The sequence below is a fragment of the Ranitomeya variabilis genome, chromosome 5 (assembly GCF_051348905.1).
Source record: "Ranitomeya variabilis isolate aRanVar5 chromosome 5, aRanVar5.hap1, whole genome shotgun sequence".
NCBI lineage: Eukaryota > Metazoa > Chordata > Amphibia > Anura > Dendrobatidae > Ranitomeya > Ranitomeya variabilis.
The window spans coordinates 163,582,789-163,598,151 of record NC_135236.1 but is presented as its reverse complement, the minus strand read 5'-3'; the positions used below and the strand labels follow the sequence as shown (position 1 = coordinate 163,598,151).

General features: G+C 43.9%; 1 protein-coding gene across 3 annotated transcripts in view; it reads left to right on the top strand.

The window, feature by feature from the left end:
• The window catches only part of DET1 (DET1 partner of COP1 E3 ubiquitin ligase), a 99,253-nt gene that overhangs the window by 45,879 nt on the left and 38,011 nt on the right, over positions 1-15,363 (top strand). For all 3 annotated transcript variants that reach the window (XM_077263456.1, XM_077263454.1, XM_077263455.1), the window contains exons 3-4: positions 11,371-11,561; positions 14,721-14,912. In XM_077263456.1, the coding sequence (XP_077119571.1) occupies positions 11,371-11,561; positions 14,721-14,912 (383 nt within the window). The remainder of the gene's footprint in view (positions 1-11,370; positions 11,562-14,720; positions 14,913-15,363) is intronic.

Below are 15,363 nucleotides of genomic sequence, written 5' to 3'. Positions count from 1 at the left end.
TGATAGAACAAAATTTTGCCATGGCTACAATCAATCTGCAGGACGCATACTATCACGTCCCGATTCACCCGACCTATTAGAAATTTCTAAGGTTTGCGATTGTCCAGGGGAAGCATATAAGGAATTATCAGTTAAATGTACTTCCATTCGGAATAACTTTGGTGCCACGGATCTTCACGAAGATTATAGCAGAAGTCATGGCTTGCATCATAAGGCAGGATATCTGTATAATACCATATCTTGACAACTTCCTGCTTGTGGCCCCATCTGTGCCATTACTCCGGGAGCATCTACAAATGACGACCCAGATTCTGACATCCCTAAGGTGGCCAGTGACCCAACAAAGGTCGAAAATGGTCCCATCCACAAAGAAGACATTCCTAGGGGTTCTACTGGACTCTCACAGGCAGACATCTTTTTTACCCAAGCCAAGACAGATCCAGTTAAAATCAAGGATAAACATCCTACAGAGCAAAAGATCAATATCAGTGAGGTTCGCTATGTCAGTCCTCAACTCCATGACGTCCTGCATTTCGACAGTGACCTGGTAGCAAGCACACACCAGAACCCTTCAGAGGTATGTTCTGACAAATTGGGATGGATCCCCAAAGTCCCTGAACAAGAAATTTCCAATATCTACCTGAATAAAAGCCTGTCCAATATGGTGGAGTAACCCAAAAAACCTAAACAGAGTTGTCCCTTGGTTCCAGGACCCGTTGATAACCATAAAGGTAGATGCCAGCAAAAGAGGATGGGGAACCATGGCCTCCCAGACCTCCTTCCAGGACGTCCCCCTGACAGCACTCTGGAGGACGTCCTCCTCCTCCTTGCAGGGACAGGAAACAACACGAGAGGTTAAAAGGTCCCACTCCGCCCCCTTTCCTTTAGTGTTTTTCCTGTCCCTGCATGGAGGGACACGCGAGAGAAGCAAGCTTACCGGACCGGAGGGCTCAGGGGGATCGTGCGGCTGGTCCAATATCCTTCCCCCTCGTCGATAGCCCAGGGCACATACTTCCCGGGTGGGAGTCCCTGTGCCCAGAGACCAGTCGAGCGGACGCGCTCCTGGGTGAGCCGCTTCCTCCCAGGGGGAGGCTCTCGGCTCGGGCGCCAGGAGGAACAAGAGGCGCCGGCGCCAGTAAGGGAAAAGGCGCATAGGTCCACATGACCTCAGGTGATCATGCATGGACGGCAGAACCTCCCGGCTCAGCGTGCGTTCCACTGCGTGGAACGCGGAAGTAAGTGTGTATTGTCACTTCCGGTGACGTCAGTGGCGTCATTTCCGGCGAAGGCGGTGACAGAACTTGCGTTCCACAGTGTGGAACGCGGAAGCGTCTATAAAAAGGCGCCGGTTTTGAAAATGAGCGTCCAAGCGTTCTATTCGGCAAGCGCTACAGTGAACCGGGACGCACATTCAAACGAGCCAGAAAAGGAGGTCTGCAATGCCAGAGACAAGGGGTAAGTGCAGCAAGGCTGCTAAATCCCTATATGTATATCTGGCAGGGGATGTGCTATTTATGGTATATATATATTTATATTTAAACAGAGGATATGGATCCCAGGAGTGAAGAGACTGGGGTAAGTGCGCATAGCGCATATTACCTTTCTCACTTATTCCTAAGTCACTAAGATATACTCACTCTTATACTTAGGATAAGGAGGCTCAACAGACATCCCTGCCAGTGGCAAAAAAGTCAGGCAAGGCACTGACAAAGTCCAGACGATGCTCCATATGTAATGCAAAGTTACCAGAAGCGCATAAAAAGGAGTTGTGCGGGGCCTGCATTTCTAGAGTTGTAAGAGAAGAGCAACCGTCGTTATTATCCGAAATGAGATCCTTAATTCGGGAAGAAGTACAGAATTCATTAGCTACCATGACACAACGGTACCCCTCCAGCCCAGGTCGAGGTCGCAAGAGACCACGGATGGACCTGGACCAGGATGATGTGGAGGCGTCATCTAAGGAAGAATCAGACGGGAGAAGTTCGGACCAAGAAGAAGGAGAATTACCATTGGAGGAACAGGACCAAGGAAGGAAGTTTCTATTTCCCGTAGAAGAAACAGAAGATTTAGTGCAAGCAGTGAGGAATACGATGCAGATGAAAGAAGAACCGCGGCCTAAGTCCAGACAAGATTTAATGTTTGGAGGGCTTACGTCACAAAAACAGACGGTATTCCCTGTAAGCGATCACCTAAAGCAGATGATATTGCAAGAATGGAAGGATGCTGAACGTAGACTGATAGTGTCTCGGGAATTTAAAAGTCGTCTACCATTCGATCCAGAGGATATCAAGTCTTGGGAGGAAATTCCAAAGGTTGACGTACCCATAGCCAAGGTTACTAAAAAAACGGCTATTCCTTTTGAGGACTCATCTAGCCTCAGAGACGCTATGGATCGCAAAGCAGATATTCTGTTGCGCCGTTCCTGGGAAGCATCGGCAGCGCTGATAAAGGCTAACATTGCAGCCACGTCAGTAGCTAGATCAATGTATTTGTGGATGGGGCAGTTAGAGGAACATTTGGTGAATAAAACCCCACGGGCCGATATAATTTCCTCCTTACCCATCATAAAGTCTGCCACAGCCTTTATGGCTGACACGTCAGCAGAATCCGTCAGATTTGCGGCCAGGAATAGCTCCTTATCCAATGCGACTCGTAGAGCTATATGGCTTAAATCATGGTCAGGAGATAATGCATCTAAAAATAAATTATGTGCTATCCCCTTTTCAGGTTCCAAAGTATTTGGACAGGCTTTAGATGACATTCTAGAGTCTGCTTCAGACAATAAAAAAGGGTTTCCGGAGGAGAAACCAAAAAAGTTTCAGCCATTTCGGAAAAGACCCCCACCTCGAAGTTCCTATAGAGGCAAACAGCCAGACTATAGAGAACAATGGAGATCCAACAGAGGTACCTATAGAGGAGCATACTCTCAGAACCGAAAGGGAAGAAATACCCTATTTGGATCAAGCCCTAGATCTAGGAGACAATGACGCCATAGGTATAGGGGGCAGACTCAGTTTTTTCCTGAACAACTGGAAAAAAATTACAAAAAATGCATATGTCCTCAAAATAATTTCAGAAGGATACAAAATAGAGCTAGTATCCCCAGCACCACAGAGGTGTATACCACCCACCAGCGTGGCAAAAGATTCACCAATGTTCTCGGACCTTCACAAGCTGTTCAGGTCTCAGGTTATAGTGCGGGTTCCCAAAACAGAAATAGCGAGAGGTCACTACTCTTCACTATTTTCAATTCCAAAGCCATCGGGAAAAACTCGCACAATAATAAACCTAAAACCCTTGAACGCCTATGTAAGATACAAAAGATTCAGAATGGAATCAATAAAAACAACTGTCCACCTCATAGACAAAGATGCGGTAATGTGTACACTCGACCTAAAAAGCGCTTATCATCAGGTTCCAATCCATGTAACATCTCAGGAGCTTCTGAGGTTTTCTGTAAAGATTCCGGACCAAACCTGCCACCTACAATTTCAGTGTCTCCCGTTCGGCCTGGCCTCAGCACCAAGGATATTTACAAAACTGGTAGCAGAGGTGGTGGCATATTTAAGAAACGAAGGAATTACAATAATTCCTTATTTGGACGATTTTCTGCTGGTAGCCAGAACAAAAAACACCTTAATCCTACACAGGGATCGAGCCATCTCAGTCCTAGAATATCTAGGTTGGGTTGTAAACCAGGAGAAATCACACATAAAGCCCGAATCTCGGAAGGTGTTTCTGGGAGTTCTTCTAGATGCCACCTCAAGACAATCCTTTTTACCAAGAGAAAAACAGGTGTCAATGAGAGCGTTAATTGTGGAATTCCTAAAACATCGGATTACTATAAGATCAGCCATGAAGATCTTAGGGAAGATGACGGCCTGTATCACTTGCGTAAGGTGGGCACAGGCTCACTCAAGATTGTTACAAGATCAGGTGCTCTCGACATGGGATCGACGTCAGTCATCACTGGACAAAGTAATCCATCTAACAAGAGCAGTAAAAAAGTCATTGCACTGGTGGACTCAAAACAGCAACCTAAGAGTGGGTGTTCCATGGACCTTGAACCCTTGTGTGGTGATTACCACAGACGCCAGTCAGTGGGGTTGGGGAGCCCATCTAGAAGGATCATTCATCCAAGGCAGATGGCCAGAAGGTATCAGTCAAAGATCTTCAAACTACAGGGAGCTTTACGCTATTTGGGAAGCTCTAAGAAGGAATCACTCTCGCTTGAGGAGCAAACATGTGAAAGTCCTAACGGACAACATGACAGCAGTATCCTTCATAAGACATCAGGGAGGTCCCAGACACAAACCACTTCAAGAGTTGGCACGAAGAATATTTTTTTGGGCAGAGAACACAGTCCTGTCGATCACAGCAGTCCACTTAGAGGGATCTCAAAACGTCCTGGCAGATTATTTGAGCAGAAAAGAAGTCTGTCCGACAGAATGGGAATTAAATCAAGAAATCTTTCACCAATTATGTCATCATTGGGGAACTCCCAGGATAGACCTATTCGCTACAAGAAAAAATTCGAAGGTGGCCAGATTCTATTCCCTCAACCCTATGGACATGCCAGAAGCAGTCGACGCTTTGAGTCAAACATGGGTCGAGCCACTCTCTTATGCATTCCCTCCAATAGCACTCATTCCGAGAGTGCTCAGAAAGATTCAGGAAGACCAAGCAACAGTGCTGATGGTGGTGCCATTCTGGCCAAGAAGGAGCTGGTTTCCATTGTTAGGACAAATGACAACAGACAGTCCAATCAGACTTCCCCTATGGAAGGACATCGTTCATCAGGGGCCGGTGTTACATCAAAACCCGGAACGATTACACCTTTCAGCGTGGATCCTGAGAGGGACATCTTGAAATCGCGGGGATTATCGGATGAAGTCATCTCAACAATCCAAGCTAGTCGTAAACCAGTGACTTCAGCTATTTATTACAAGATTTGGAAGAAATTCTGTATGAAGGGTGGCAGGTTGGCCGAGACGTCGGGAAACCCGGATGTTCCCAGAGTTCTGGATTTTCTCCAATCTGGATTCAATATGGGGCTAAGACCTAGTACCCTTAAGGTGCAGATTTCGGCTCTTAGCACATTCCTGGATTACCCATTGGCCTCTCACCCTTGGGTAATCAGATTTGTAAAAGCAATCCAGAGATTACGTCCCACGTTTAGACAAATATCTCCCACTTGGGATTTAAATTTAGTGCTCAGAGCCCTATGTAAAGATCCCTTTACCATTAAAGGTGACATGCCCATTGCAATACGAACTTGGAAAACAGCTTTTTTGGTAGCAATTACAACGGCCAAAAGAGTAGGGGAGATACAAGCCCTGTCAATTAGGGATCCGTACCTCCAGGTTCGTGAGGATCATATAATCTTAAAGCTAGATCCATCATTTATTCCCAAAGTGGCTTCAGTACAAAACAGAAATCAGGAAATAATCCTACCCTCCTTTTGCAATAAACCCTCTAATACAAAAGAACAATCCTTACATTCTCTTGATGTTAGACAGGCAGTACTAGACTATTTGGAGGCCACTAGTACTTGGAGAAAAGATCCCAATCTATTTATCTTGTTTGGAGGTAAAAATAGGGGTAAAAAAGCATCCAAAACCTCTATAGCTAGATGGATCACTACAGTTATCTCAAAAGCCTATACGTCAGAAGGGGTAGATTGTCCTATGGGAATAAAAGCTCATTCCACTCGGGCCATTTCAGCATCATGGGCTGAACGGGCAGGGGCATCTTTAGAACAAATCTGTAAAGCCGCAACATGGGCCAGTGCGAACACATTCTGTAAACACTACAAACTAGACGTGTTAGCAACACAGCAAATGTCATTTGGGCGAAAGGTTCTCCAGGCAGTTATCCCACCCTAAAGGAGTTTTCTTTGGTATTCTCCAGAGTGCTGTCAGGGGGACGTCCTGGAAAATGGGTATTATACCTACCGATAATTCGGTTTCCAGGAGTCCATCCTGACAGCACCGTTACTTCCCCCCCTATGTATACTATGTCATATGCTGTAAATATGATTTGGTTAAATAAAAATTCAAATGGTATCTATCCATGGTGTGGTACTTGTCAAAACACTAAAGGAAAGGGGGCGGAGTGGGACCTTTTAACCTCTCGTGTTGTTTCCTGTCCCTGCAAGGAGGAGGAGGACGTCCTCCAGAGTGCTGTCAGGATGGACTCCTGGAAACCGAATTATCGGTAGGTATAATACCCATTATCTACCTGAATAAAAGCCTGTCCAATATGGTGGAGTAACCCAAAAAACCTAAACAGAGTTGTCCCTTGGTTCCAGGACCCGTTGATAACCATAAAGGTAGATGCCAGCAAAAGAGGATGGGGAACCATGGCCTCCCAGACCTCCTTCCAGAGTCTCTAGTCAGTACAAGTCTGCAGACAGTCTTCCAATTTCAGGGAATTAAAGGCAGCAGAAATACTCAGGTCAGCAATATCTTTGATTTGAAGATGCCAATGTGAAAGTCTATTCAGACAATACTAGCTGGCCTGTGCGAAATTTTCGCACATTGGTTGTCATGGGTGCAGGCAATTTAATGGAAAATCAAGCTGGTCAAATGTTAATGTATTTAATGAGATGATGAACACAGAATGGTATTTATATATGTAGATTGGTGATATAATAAATTGGTTTGATAAGTAGAGGCAAAAAAATGTCTTGAGGTTGTCGTGCCACCTGCAGGTTATTGTTTTTTTCTGCAGGTTTCTGAAAATTAATGTTTAAACTATATTTATTGCTCAAATCGTAAATGTGTGTTTTTTTTGTGTCTTTTGTTGCTGAAGGGGCAAGTTTACGTTTCAAATGGTGTATTATTTGTGTGTGGGGGGCGAAGTAATCACTGAAAATGCAGTGCATGTTTACAAATGTGTTTGCATATGTGACTCACCTGCAGTGAAGTATGCAATCCTCGAATTTGCCTGAAATAGGCTGGGCAAGCTGGAAAGATCCCAAGGCAAATGCCACCTACAGGTATTTTGACCTTTGAAATGGCGTATAATTTGTGTGTGTCGGTGGAGTATAAACGGTGCAAGTGTGCAATTGAATAGTCAGTGCATGTTTACAAATGTGTTTGCATTTGTGACTCACCTGCAGTGAAGTGTGCAATCCTCCAATGTGCCTGAAATCGGCTGGGCAAGGAGTTCGAGAAGCTGGAAAGCCCCCAAGGCAAATGTTAGGATTTGTTTGTGATGTCTGTAAGCAGCTTTGTGGTAGTGTGCTTTGGGGTTGTGTGGTGCCACCTGCAGGTCATTTTTCCTTACTGCAGGTTTATGAAAACTAATGTTTAAACTGTATTTTGTGATCACATTGTGGATGTGTGGTTTGCTTGGCTATTTTCTTGCTGAAGGGGGCAAGTTTACCTTTCAAATGGTGTATCATTTGTATGTGTGGGTGGAGCATGAACAGAGATACAAAGTAATCACTGAAAAAGAGTGTTTAGAAATAATATATAAGGATTACTACAGTCCCACATCTCTGTCAGGGAAACACGAGGTATGAAGAACTAAAGGCTATCTCTGCAAGAATATTCTCCTGGGCCGACGAAAATCTTCTATCCTTATCAGCCCTCCATATAAGAGGAGCAGCCAACATACAGGCAGACTTCCTGAGCAGGAGGGATATTCAACCAGGAGAGTGGAGTCTGAATTCAGAGGTCTTCAACATACTGACCAGTAAGTGGGGTTATGCAGATGGAACGGTTCTCATTGAACCCAGACAATGCCCGTCTACGCGTGGGACGCCTTTGCTCACAGTGGAAGTTCAAGCTGGCCTACTCCTTTTCTCCGGTTCCCATTCTGCCAAAAACTCCTGAAGATAAGAACCGAGTGGACCAAACTACTTTTTAAAGGCTCCTCTCTTCTTCTCGTCCGACTACATGCACTACTGACCCCATTCCCTCTCACCTCATCCAGTCACCTCCAGTCGTCGCAACTCGCCTAACTACAATCTTTAATCTCTTCCTCTACTCATGCTTTTTCCCATCCTCCTTCAAACACTCTATCATTACTTGTTTCCTAAAGAAACCCGCTCTCGATCCATCCTGCACAAACTACAGACCAGTCTCCAATCTCCCCTTCATCTCTAAACTCTTGAAGCGCATGGTCCACTCCCGCCTTACCCGTTACCTCTCCACTCACTCTCTCCTAGACCCTTCACAGTCCGGCTTCCGCCCCCTACACTCAACAGAAACTGCACGTCCAAGTGACCAATGACCTTCTGACAGCAAAGTGTAACGGTGACCACTCTCTGCTCATTCTTCTCAACCTCTCTGCAGCTTTTGACACTGTTGACCACCCTCTCGTACTCTCTAGGCTCCAGTCACTAGGCATTAAGGACACTGCTCTCTCCTGGTTCTCTTCCTATCTTTCTGACCGCTCCTTCAGTGTTCTGTTCTCTGGCTCCTCTTCATCTCTTCCTCTCGCTGTTGGGGTACCTCAGGGCTCAGTCCTTGGCCCCCTTCTCTTCTCTCTCTACAGGACCCCAATTGGACAGACCATCAGCAGATTTGGCTTTCAGTACCATCTTTATGCCGATGACACACAACTATACGTGTCATCCCCTGACCTTACTCCCGCTGTACTAGAGAACGCCAGTGACTGTCTGTCTGCAGTCTCTGACATCATGTCGGAAACTCAACCTCTCCAAAACTGAACTTCTGCTTCCACCGCGTACTAACCTCCCTAAACGTGACATTTCCCTCTCCGTGGGTGGCACCATAATAACACCCCGGCAGCAGGCGCGCTGTTTGGTTGTTACGTTTGACACCAATCTCTCCTTCACTTCCCATATACAATCTCTTGCCTGCTCGTGCCGCATACACCTGAAGAGCATCTCTAGAATCCGCCCTTTTCTCACCATGGAAACAACAAAAACCCTCACTGTCGCCATGATCCACTCCCGCCTGGACTACTGTAACGCTCTATTAATTTGCCTCCCTGTTACTCTACTTTCCCATCTTCAGTCTATCCTCAATGCAGCAGCCAGGGTCATCTACCTGGCTAATTGGTATTCAGATGCAGCCGCTCTTCACCAGTCGTTACACTGCCTACCCATTCATTATAGGATCCTATTCCAAGTACTTGTTCTCACCCACAAAGCTCTCCACAATGCGGCACCCCCTTACATCTCCCTCATTTCTGTCTATCGGCCTAGCCGATGCGCTCTGCAAATGACTTTCGACTAACCTCTGCACTAATCCGTACCTCCCACTCCCATCTCCAAGACTTCTCCCGTGCTGCACCAATCCTCTGGAATGCTCTACCCCAAGAAATTAGGACCATTCACAATTTGCATAGTTTTAGGTTCTCCCTCAAAACATTTGTTCAGAGCGGCCTATCACGTTCCCTAATAAGTCATTTTAGGTTTTTGTGTGTGTGTGTGTGTGTAGCCCTTTCACTACTTCCATCTATCCCCCATCCCCTGAAGATGGCTGGAATATCATTGTAAATACATCATTGTAAATACACACCTGTACTTTGTATATAAAACTTAATTTTGATGGTAAAATTGTAATAATCTTTTCTTTTACTTCCCAATGTTATAAAATTATTTGACACTCCTTTGGTGGCACTATGATCACTGCACCCCTTGATGAATTCATTGAAAAGTGTAGTTTGTAAAATGGGGATACTTGTGGGAGATTCTGCTGTTCTGGCACCTCAGGGGCTCTGCCAATGTGACATGGCACCCTCAAACCAGTCCTGTGTTTTTTTTGTTTTTTTTTTCACGGCTCTACGTTATAAACTTCTGGGAAGAACCTGGGGGTTCAAGGTGCTCACCGCACATCTAGATACATTCCTTGAGGGGTTAGTTTCCGAAATGGGTTCCCTTGTGGGGGATTTCCACTATGTAGGCACATCAGGGGATTTCCAAATACAACATGATGTCCGCTAAATATTCCAGCAAGTTTTGCTTTTAAAAAGTAAAATTTCACTCTTTCCCTTCCAAGCCCTGCCGTACACCCAAACAGTAGTTTTTCCCCCACATTTGGGGTATCGTCATACTCTGGACAAATTGCACAACAAATTTTGTGGTCTATTTTTTTCTGTTACCCTTGCAAAAATAAAAAAAATTGAGGGCAAAAGTAACATTTTTGTGGAAAAAAAAGTTAAATGTTCATTTTTTTCCTTCCACATTCCAAAAATTCCTGTGAAGCACTTGAAGAGTTAATAAGCTTCTTGAATGTAGTTTTGGACACCCTGAGGGATGCAGTTTTTAGACTGGTGTCACTTCTGAGTATTGGGTAATTTACAAAACTTTTTTTTTTTTTTTAATAAATCGCTGGTCAACTTTTAACCCTTATAACTTACTAACAAAAAAAAATGTTTCAAAACTTGTGCTGATGTAAAGTAAACATTTGGAAAATGTTATTTATGAACTAGTTTTGTGTGATATACAGTAACTCTCTGATTTGAGGAAGTAAAAATTAAAAGTTTGAAAAATGCAAAATTTTCAAACTTTTTGCCAAATTTCCATTTTTTCACAAATAAATGCAAGTCAATTCGAAGAAATTTTACCACCAGCATTAAGTACAATGTGTCACAAGAAAACTTACCGCATGAAGGGACACTGGTCCGAATTGTAAAATTTGGCCTTGTCATGAAGGTGCAAACAGGCTTGGGGGTAAAGATGTTAAAGGAGTTGTCCCTTGAGCAAAGGACAATTTAATCAATAGATCTTGGAATTAAAAAGCTTCACAATTGGATGTGTTGGAAAAAACAAAGGTTCCTATGCTGAGATAATCCTCTAAATGTGCTCCTACTGTGTCTAACCGTACAGGAACATGGTCTGATCATAAAACAGCTCCTGGACGCTGGAGGACGCATCGGACTGTGCAAGCTGTTGGTTTCTGTAAGGAAAAACTTTTCTCTGTTTAAAAACTTGTTTTATCCCACAGAATCAGCTGTGATCCTATGCTGTTGTGTCTGTATACTCTCTTTTGATTTCTCCCCAGGAGATGTTATGTTCCTGCACAGTCAGACTTGGACATTACACAGCACACAGAAAGGGCACATTTATAAGATTATCTCGGGACATGAACATTTTTTTAACGCATCCCATTGTGAAACTTAGTTTTACTCTAACATCTAATAAAAAATAAAATATACTTTGTTCATGGGACAACTCCTTTGTGTTCCTTTATTTTTTGAGCACTGTAAATTGGCAGCTTAGAATTGACACTCATTGACATTGATTTGTTTTTGAGAACACAATCTTTGAAAGAAGGAAAATGAAATGTAGAAAAGTGCAATAGAAAATGTCACGTTGCATAGTACGGCACAGTGTGGTAGATGATTATTTCTGAATCTTTTATCCTGGACTTGTGTTTTGTCTTCTCGCAGCCCTCTTTTTTTGTTGTATATAATATGGTTACCACAGAAGTAATTGCGGTCTTTGAGAACACATCCAATGAGCTGTTGGAGCTGTTTGAGAACTTCTGCGACCTTTTCCGGAATGCTACCCTTCACAGTGAAGCCGTGCAGTTCCCCTGCTCTGCCTCCAGCAACAACTTTGCCAGACAGATCCAGCGCAGGTCAGATATGCTATGTTGTCTTCTGGGACTCAATTAACACATGTAAGATTCTATAAAGGTGTATTTCCAAGTGATGATATTTTGTTAGGATATGCCATTACTTTATGATCGTTGGCAGTAAAGAACAGTTGCCTAAATGCTGTTGTCACAATTGACAGAGGCATCTAAGGGGTTTAACTACTGCGATTAGAGCGATTTCTGATTACAGCAGTTACATTTAAGTGCCAGATGTTTAACTGTACACATGTAGTGCAGACAAAGGAAAAGGGTCAACTTGGTGAGATTGGACATTGTACATAACTGTCCTCCATAAGGTTGACCATACACATTACCGAACCTGTCCTCAGGATTGTTCTCAGTTGTTAGGTTGGCGCTGTTAAAGTGTTTAAAATGATACCTTTGTTGTTGAAATCCGTCTTGTGGTTGTTGTTCTTTATTTGCAGTTTTCATTTAATGAGATTCTCGTGCTCCTGGGCGGCCTGTGGGGGCATTTTGGGGGTTCTCTGTTCTCATATTCATCCTTATGAATTAATCTGATTAGTAAGCTGGGTAACGAGAAAAAAATCGAAACAGAATTGAGTTTTTTGGACGCTGCAACATTGGAATAAAATGCAATAAGAGGTGATCAAACCGTTGTATTTTCCCCAAAATAGCATCATTAAAACACCAGCACAGGGAGCAAAAAATAAGTCCCCACCCAACCCCATATCCCGAAAATTGAAAACATTGCGAGTCTTGGAAAATAGCATCACAGGTAAAAAAAATTGTTCACTGCTTAAATAAAAAAACTATACATGTTTGGTAGCTGCGTAAATTGCTGCTGCCCATCAATTTGTGAAGGACTTATAAGACCATTTCTAAAGAATTTGGAGTCCATTATTCTATAATGAGAAAGATTATTCACTAGTGGTGAATGTCTCAACAAATACATCTAAATATCAGACTGCAATTCTCATAGAAAATGCAAAAAGCTCAAGAGCTACAGCTCAGACTCTAAAGTCCTCAGTAAGCATGTTACAGGGAGCCTGCCACGCAATTCATCCTGTTGAAACCACAGGCTCAGATTGGACCACCGAGGGACAGGTGAATTCCCCGGTGTTCCTTTGCAGAAGTGAGCCCACCCCCCCTTATGAACTGTAGTTGATAATTGAATCACTATGTGCAAAAACTGCATCTCATCTTCTTTAAACAAACTACCAAGTTTTTTATTATTAGTGTGAAATGGGGTAATGTAATATTTGCATGTAACTGAACAGAGGGAGCCCTAGAATCAATGTTACTTGTAGGCCCTGGGCAACCCAGTCCAACACTGCATGGGAAGCATGCCTTGGATCCTAGCTGCACGATTGAGGCCATATATACCGTATATATTTTTTTAAAATGCTCCAGCGTTTTAGAGAACACATTGGTTCCCTGCCAGCTCTTTAAACATAGGCAGTGACAATACTACTCCGACGCTGCCCCCAGCTGGCTTCACCCTGCACCGCACCAGGTGATTGACAGGTCTCTATTGAAGACTCCCAAGGCAATTTAAACTACCATGTATACTTGAGTATAAGCCGAGATTTTCAGCCCATTTTTTTAGGCTGAAAGTGCCCCTCTCGGCTTATACTCGAATCACCCCCACCGGTCTGTCTCCCTTCTCCCCCGGTCCGTCTCTCTTCCCCGGGGGTGTTTCTTACCCCCTCCTTCACAGCAGCAGTGGCGTAGCATGGCGATCATGGCATGTATTGAGTCTCTGAGGGAAGTGGAGTGCCGGTAATTAATGGTGCAAGCAGGAGCGGCGCCATCCTGTCATGTATGGAGACGTGGTAGCGGCGTGCTGGTAACGTATAGCGCAGCAGTCATGGAGGCAAGCGGTAGTCATACCGCAGGTGGAGGTTGCGGGCGGCCTGCATTTTTAGTTCCGCACACTTCACTCCCGGTGACGTCACGAATATTCATAAGCCATAATGAGCGAGACTAGAAGTGAAGTGTGCGTAGCGAAAATACAGGCCTCCCACAATCTCCACCTGCCGTTTGGCTACCGCTTGCCTCCACGACTGCTACTGCTGCTCCATACTTAACCGGCATGCCGCTACCTCTGGGACTCCATACGTGACAAGATGGCGCTGCTCCGCTACTGCTTGCTCCATAGGTTACCGGCACCCGCTACCTCCAGGACTCTATGCATGACAGGATGGCGCTTCTCCGCCGCTGTCGCAGCTATGTAGAAGTAGGTAAGAAACACCCCCATGAGACTTGCGGACCAACGGGGAAAGGGGAGACTCGCCGCTACTGTGCAGAAGTGGGTAAGAAACACCCCCATGAGAGACTCGTGGACCGACGGGGAGAGGGAAGACTTGCAGGGAGAGGGGAGACTTGAGGACCCAGTAGCTGCTGCATCTCCCCCCTCGGCGTATACTCGAGTCAATAAGTTTTCCCGGTTTTTGAGGTAAAATTAGGTACCTCGGCTTATACTCGGGTCAGCTTATACTCGAGTATATACGGTATGTTTTCTCTTAAATTCTCCACAGTCAAGGTCTGGTTCATGTTACCCGTGGTTCGGAGAGCATGTATGTCCTCCTGTGTTTGCGTGGGGTTTGTCCAGGTTCTCTAGCTTCCTCAACACTCCAAAGACATACTAATTGGGAACTTGGCTTGTGAGCCCAATGATGATAATGTCTGTAAAGCACTGTCTAATATGATGGTTCTACATAAGTAAGCATAAAAAATGTGAAACCATAGAAATCAAAGAGGGGGGTACTTTTGTTTTTCTCATGACTGTCCATTATTCACTTTTGTTTTTCTCATGACTGTCCATTATTCCCAGATTGTGTGCAATACTTAAGAATGCTATATTTTATTTTTTGCTGCAGGGGATATTTCCGTGAGATCTTTTGTAGTCAGTTCCCGCTTTGTAACCCGCTATAGCAGTGTTTTAGGGGCTGTATACTCATGACAAATTCCCTTTAAGAAATAACCAATGATTGTCTAGTGGCAGATGTGCTAAGCCTTAGATCATCTGCCATTAGACATTCCTTGCTTATAATCTAAGGTATTGTCATTGTGACCTGTGTATGTGTGTACTGTTTGTTTATTGCTGCATGTATAGAATATAGTGTCATGGCACTTCATTACCGATGCACCATGCATTAACGTGAATCTCTGTGCTTTTAGGTTCAAAGATACCATTGTGAATGCCAAGTATGGGGGCCATACTGAAGCCGTGAGGAGGCTTCTGAGCCAGCTGCCTATCAGCGCACAGTCTTATAGTGGGAGTCCTTACCTTGACCTCTCTCTCTTCAGCTACGATGATAAGTGGGTCTCTGTTATGGAGAGGCCTAAAACCTGCGGCGATCACCCAATCAGGTACGTCAAAGCCCAGTGCGTCTGGCAATGTGCTTATTATCATGTATTGCCTATTATACTTAAGGATTTCTTTCAGTTAAGTGTTGTATTGTTGGTCATTGATTACTACATGCCTTTACTTATCTCACTAATATGTTCATGCTATGCATGTCTTTTTTTTAAATATTTTTTTAACCCCCTGCATGCATTTTAGCTAGCAATAATTTTATTTTATTTTTCTTTGTCTTCCAAGACCAAAAACTTTTGTAGCATTTTTCAGTATATGCAATTTTTTAATCACTTTTTTATTTTTTTTTTTCTATTTATTTTTTTTTTGAGGCATAGGACAAAAACAATAATTCTGATGTTGCTTTTTTAGTTTTTATATTCAACATTTACTGTAAGGGATAAATGTGTTTATTTTTCCCACTACAATGAAATAGTGTAGATTAATGTGACATTATTGAGAATG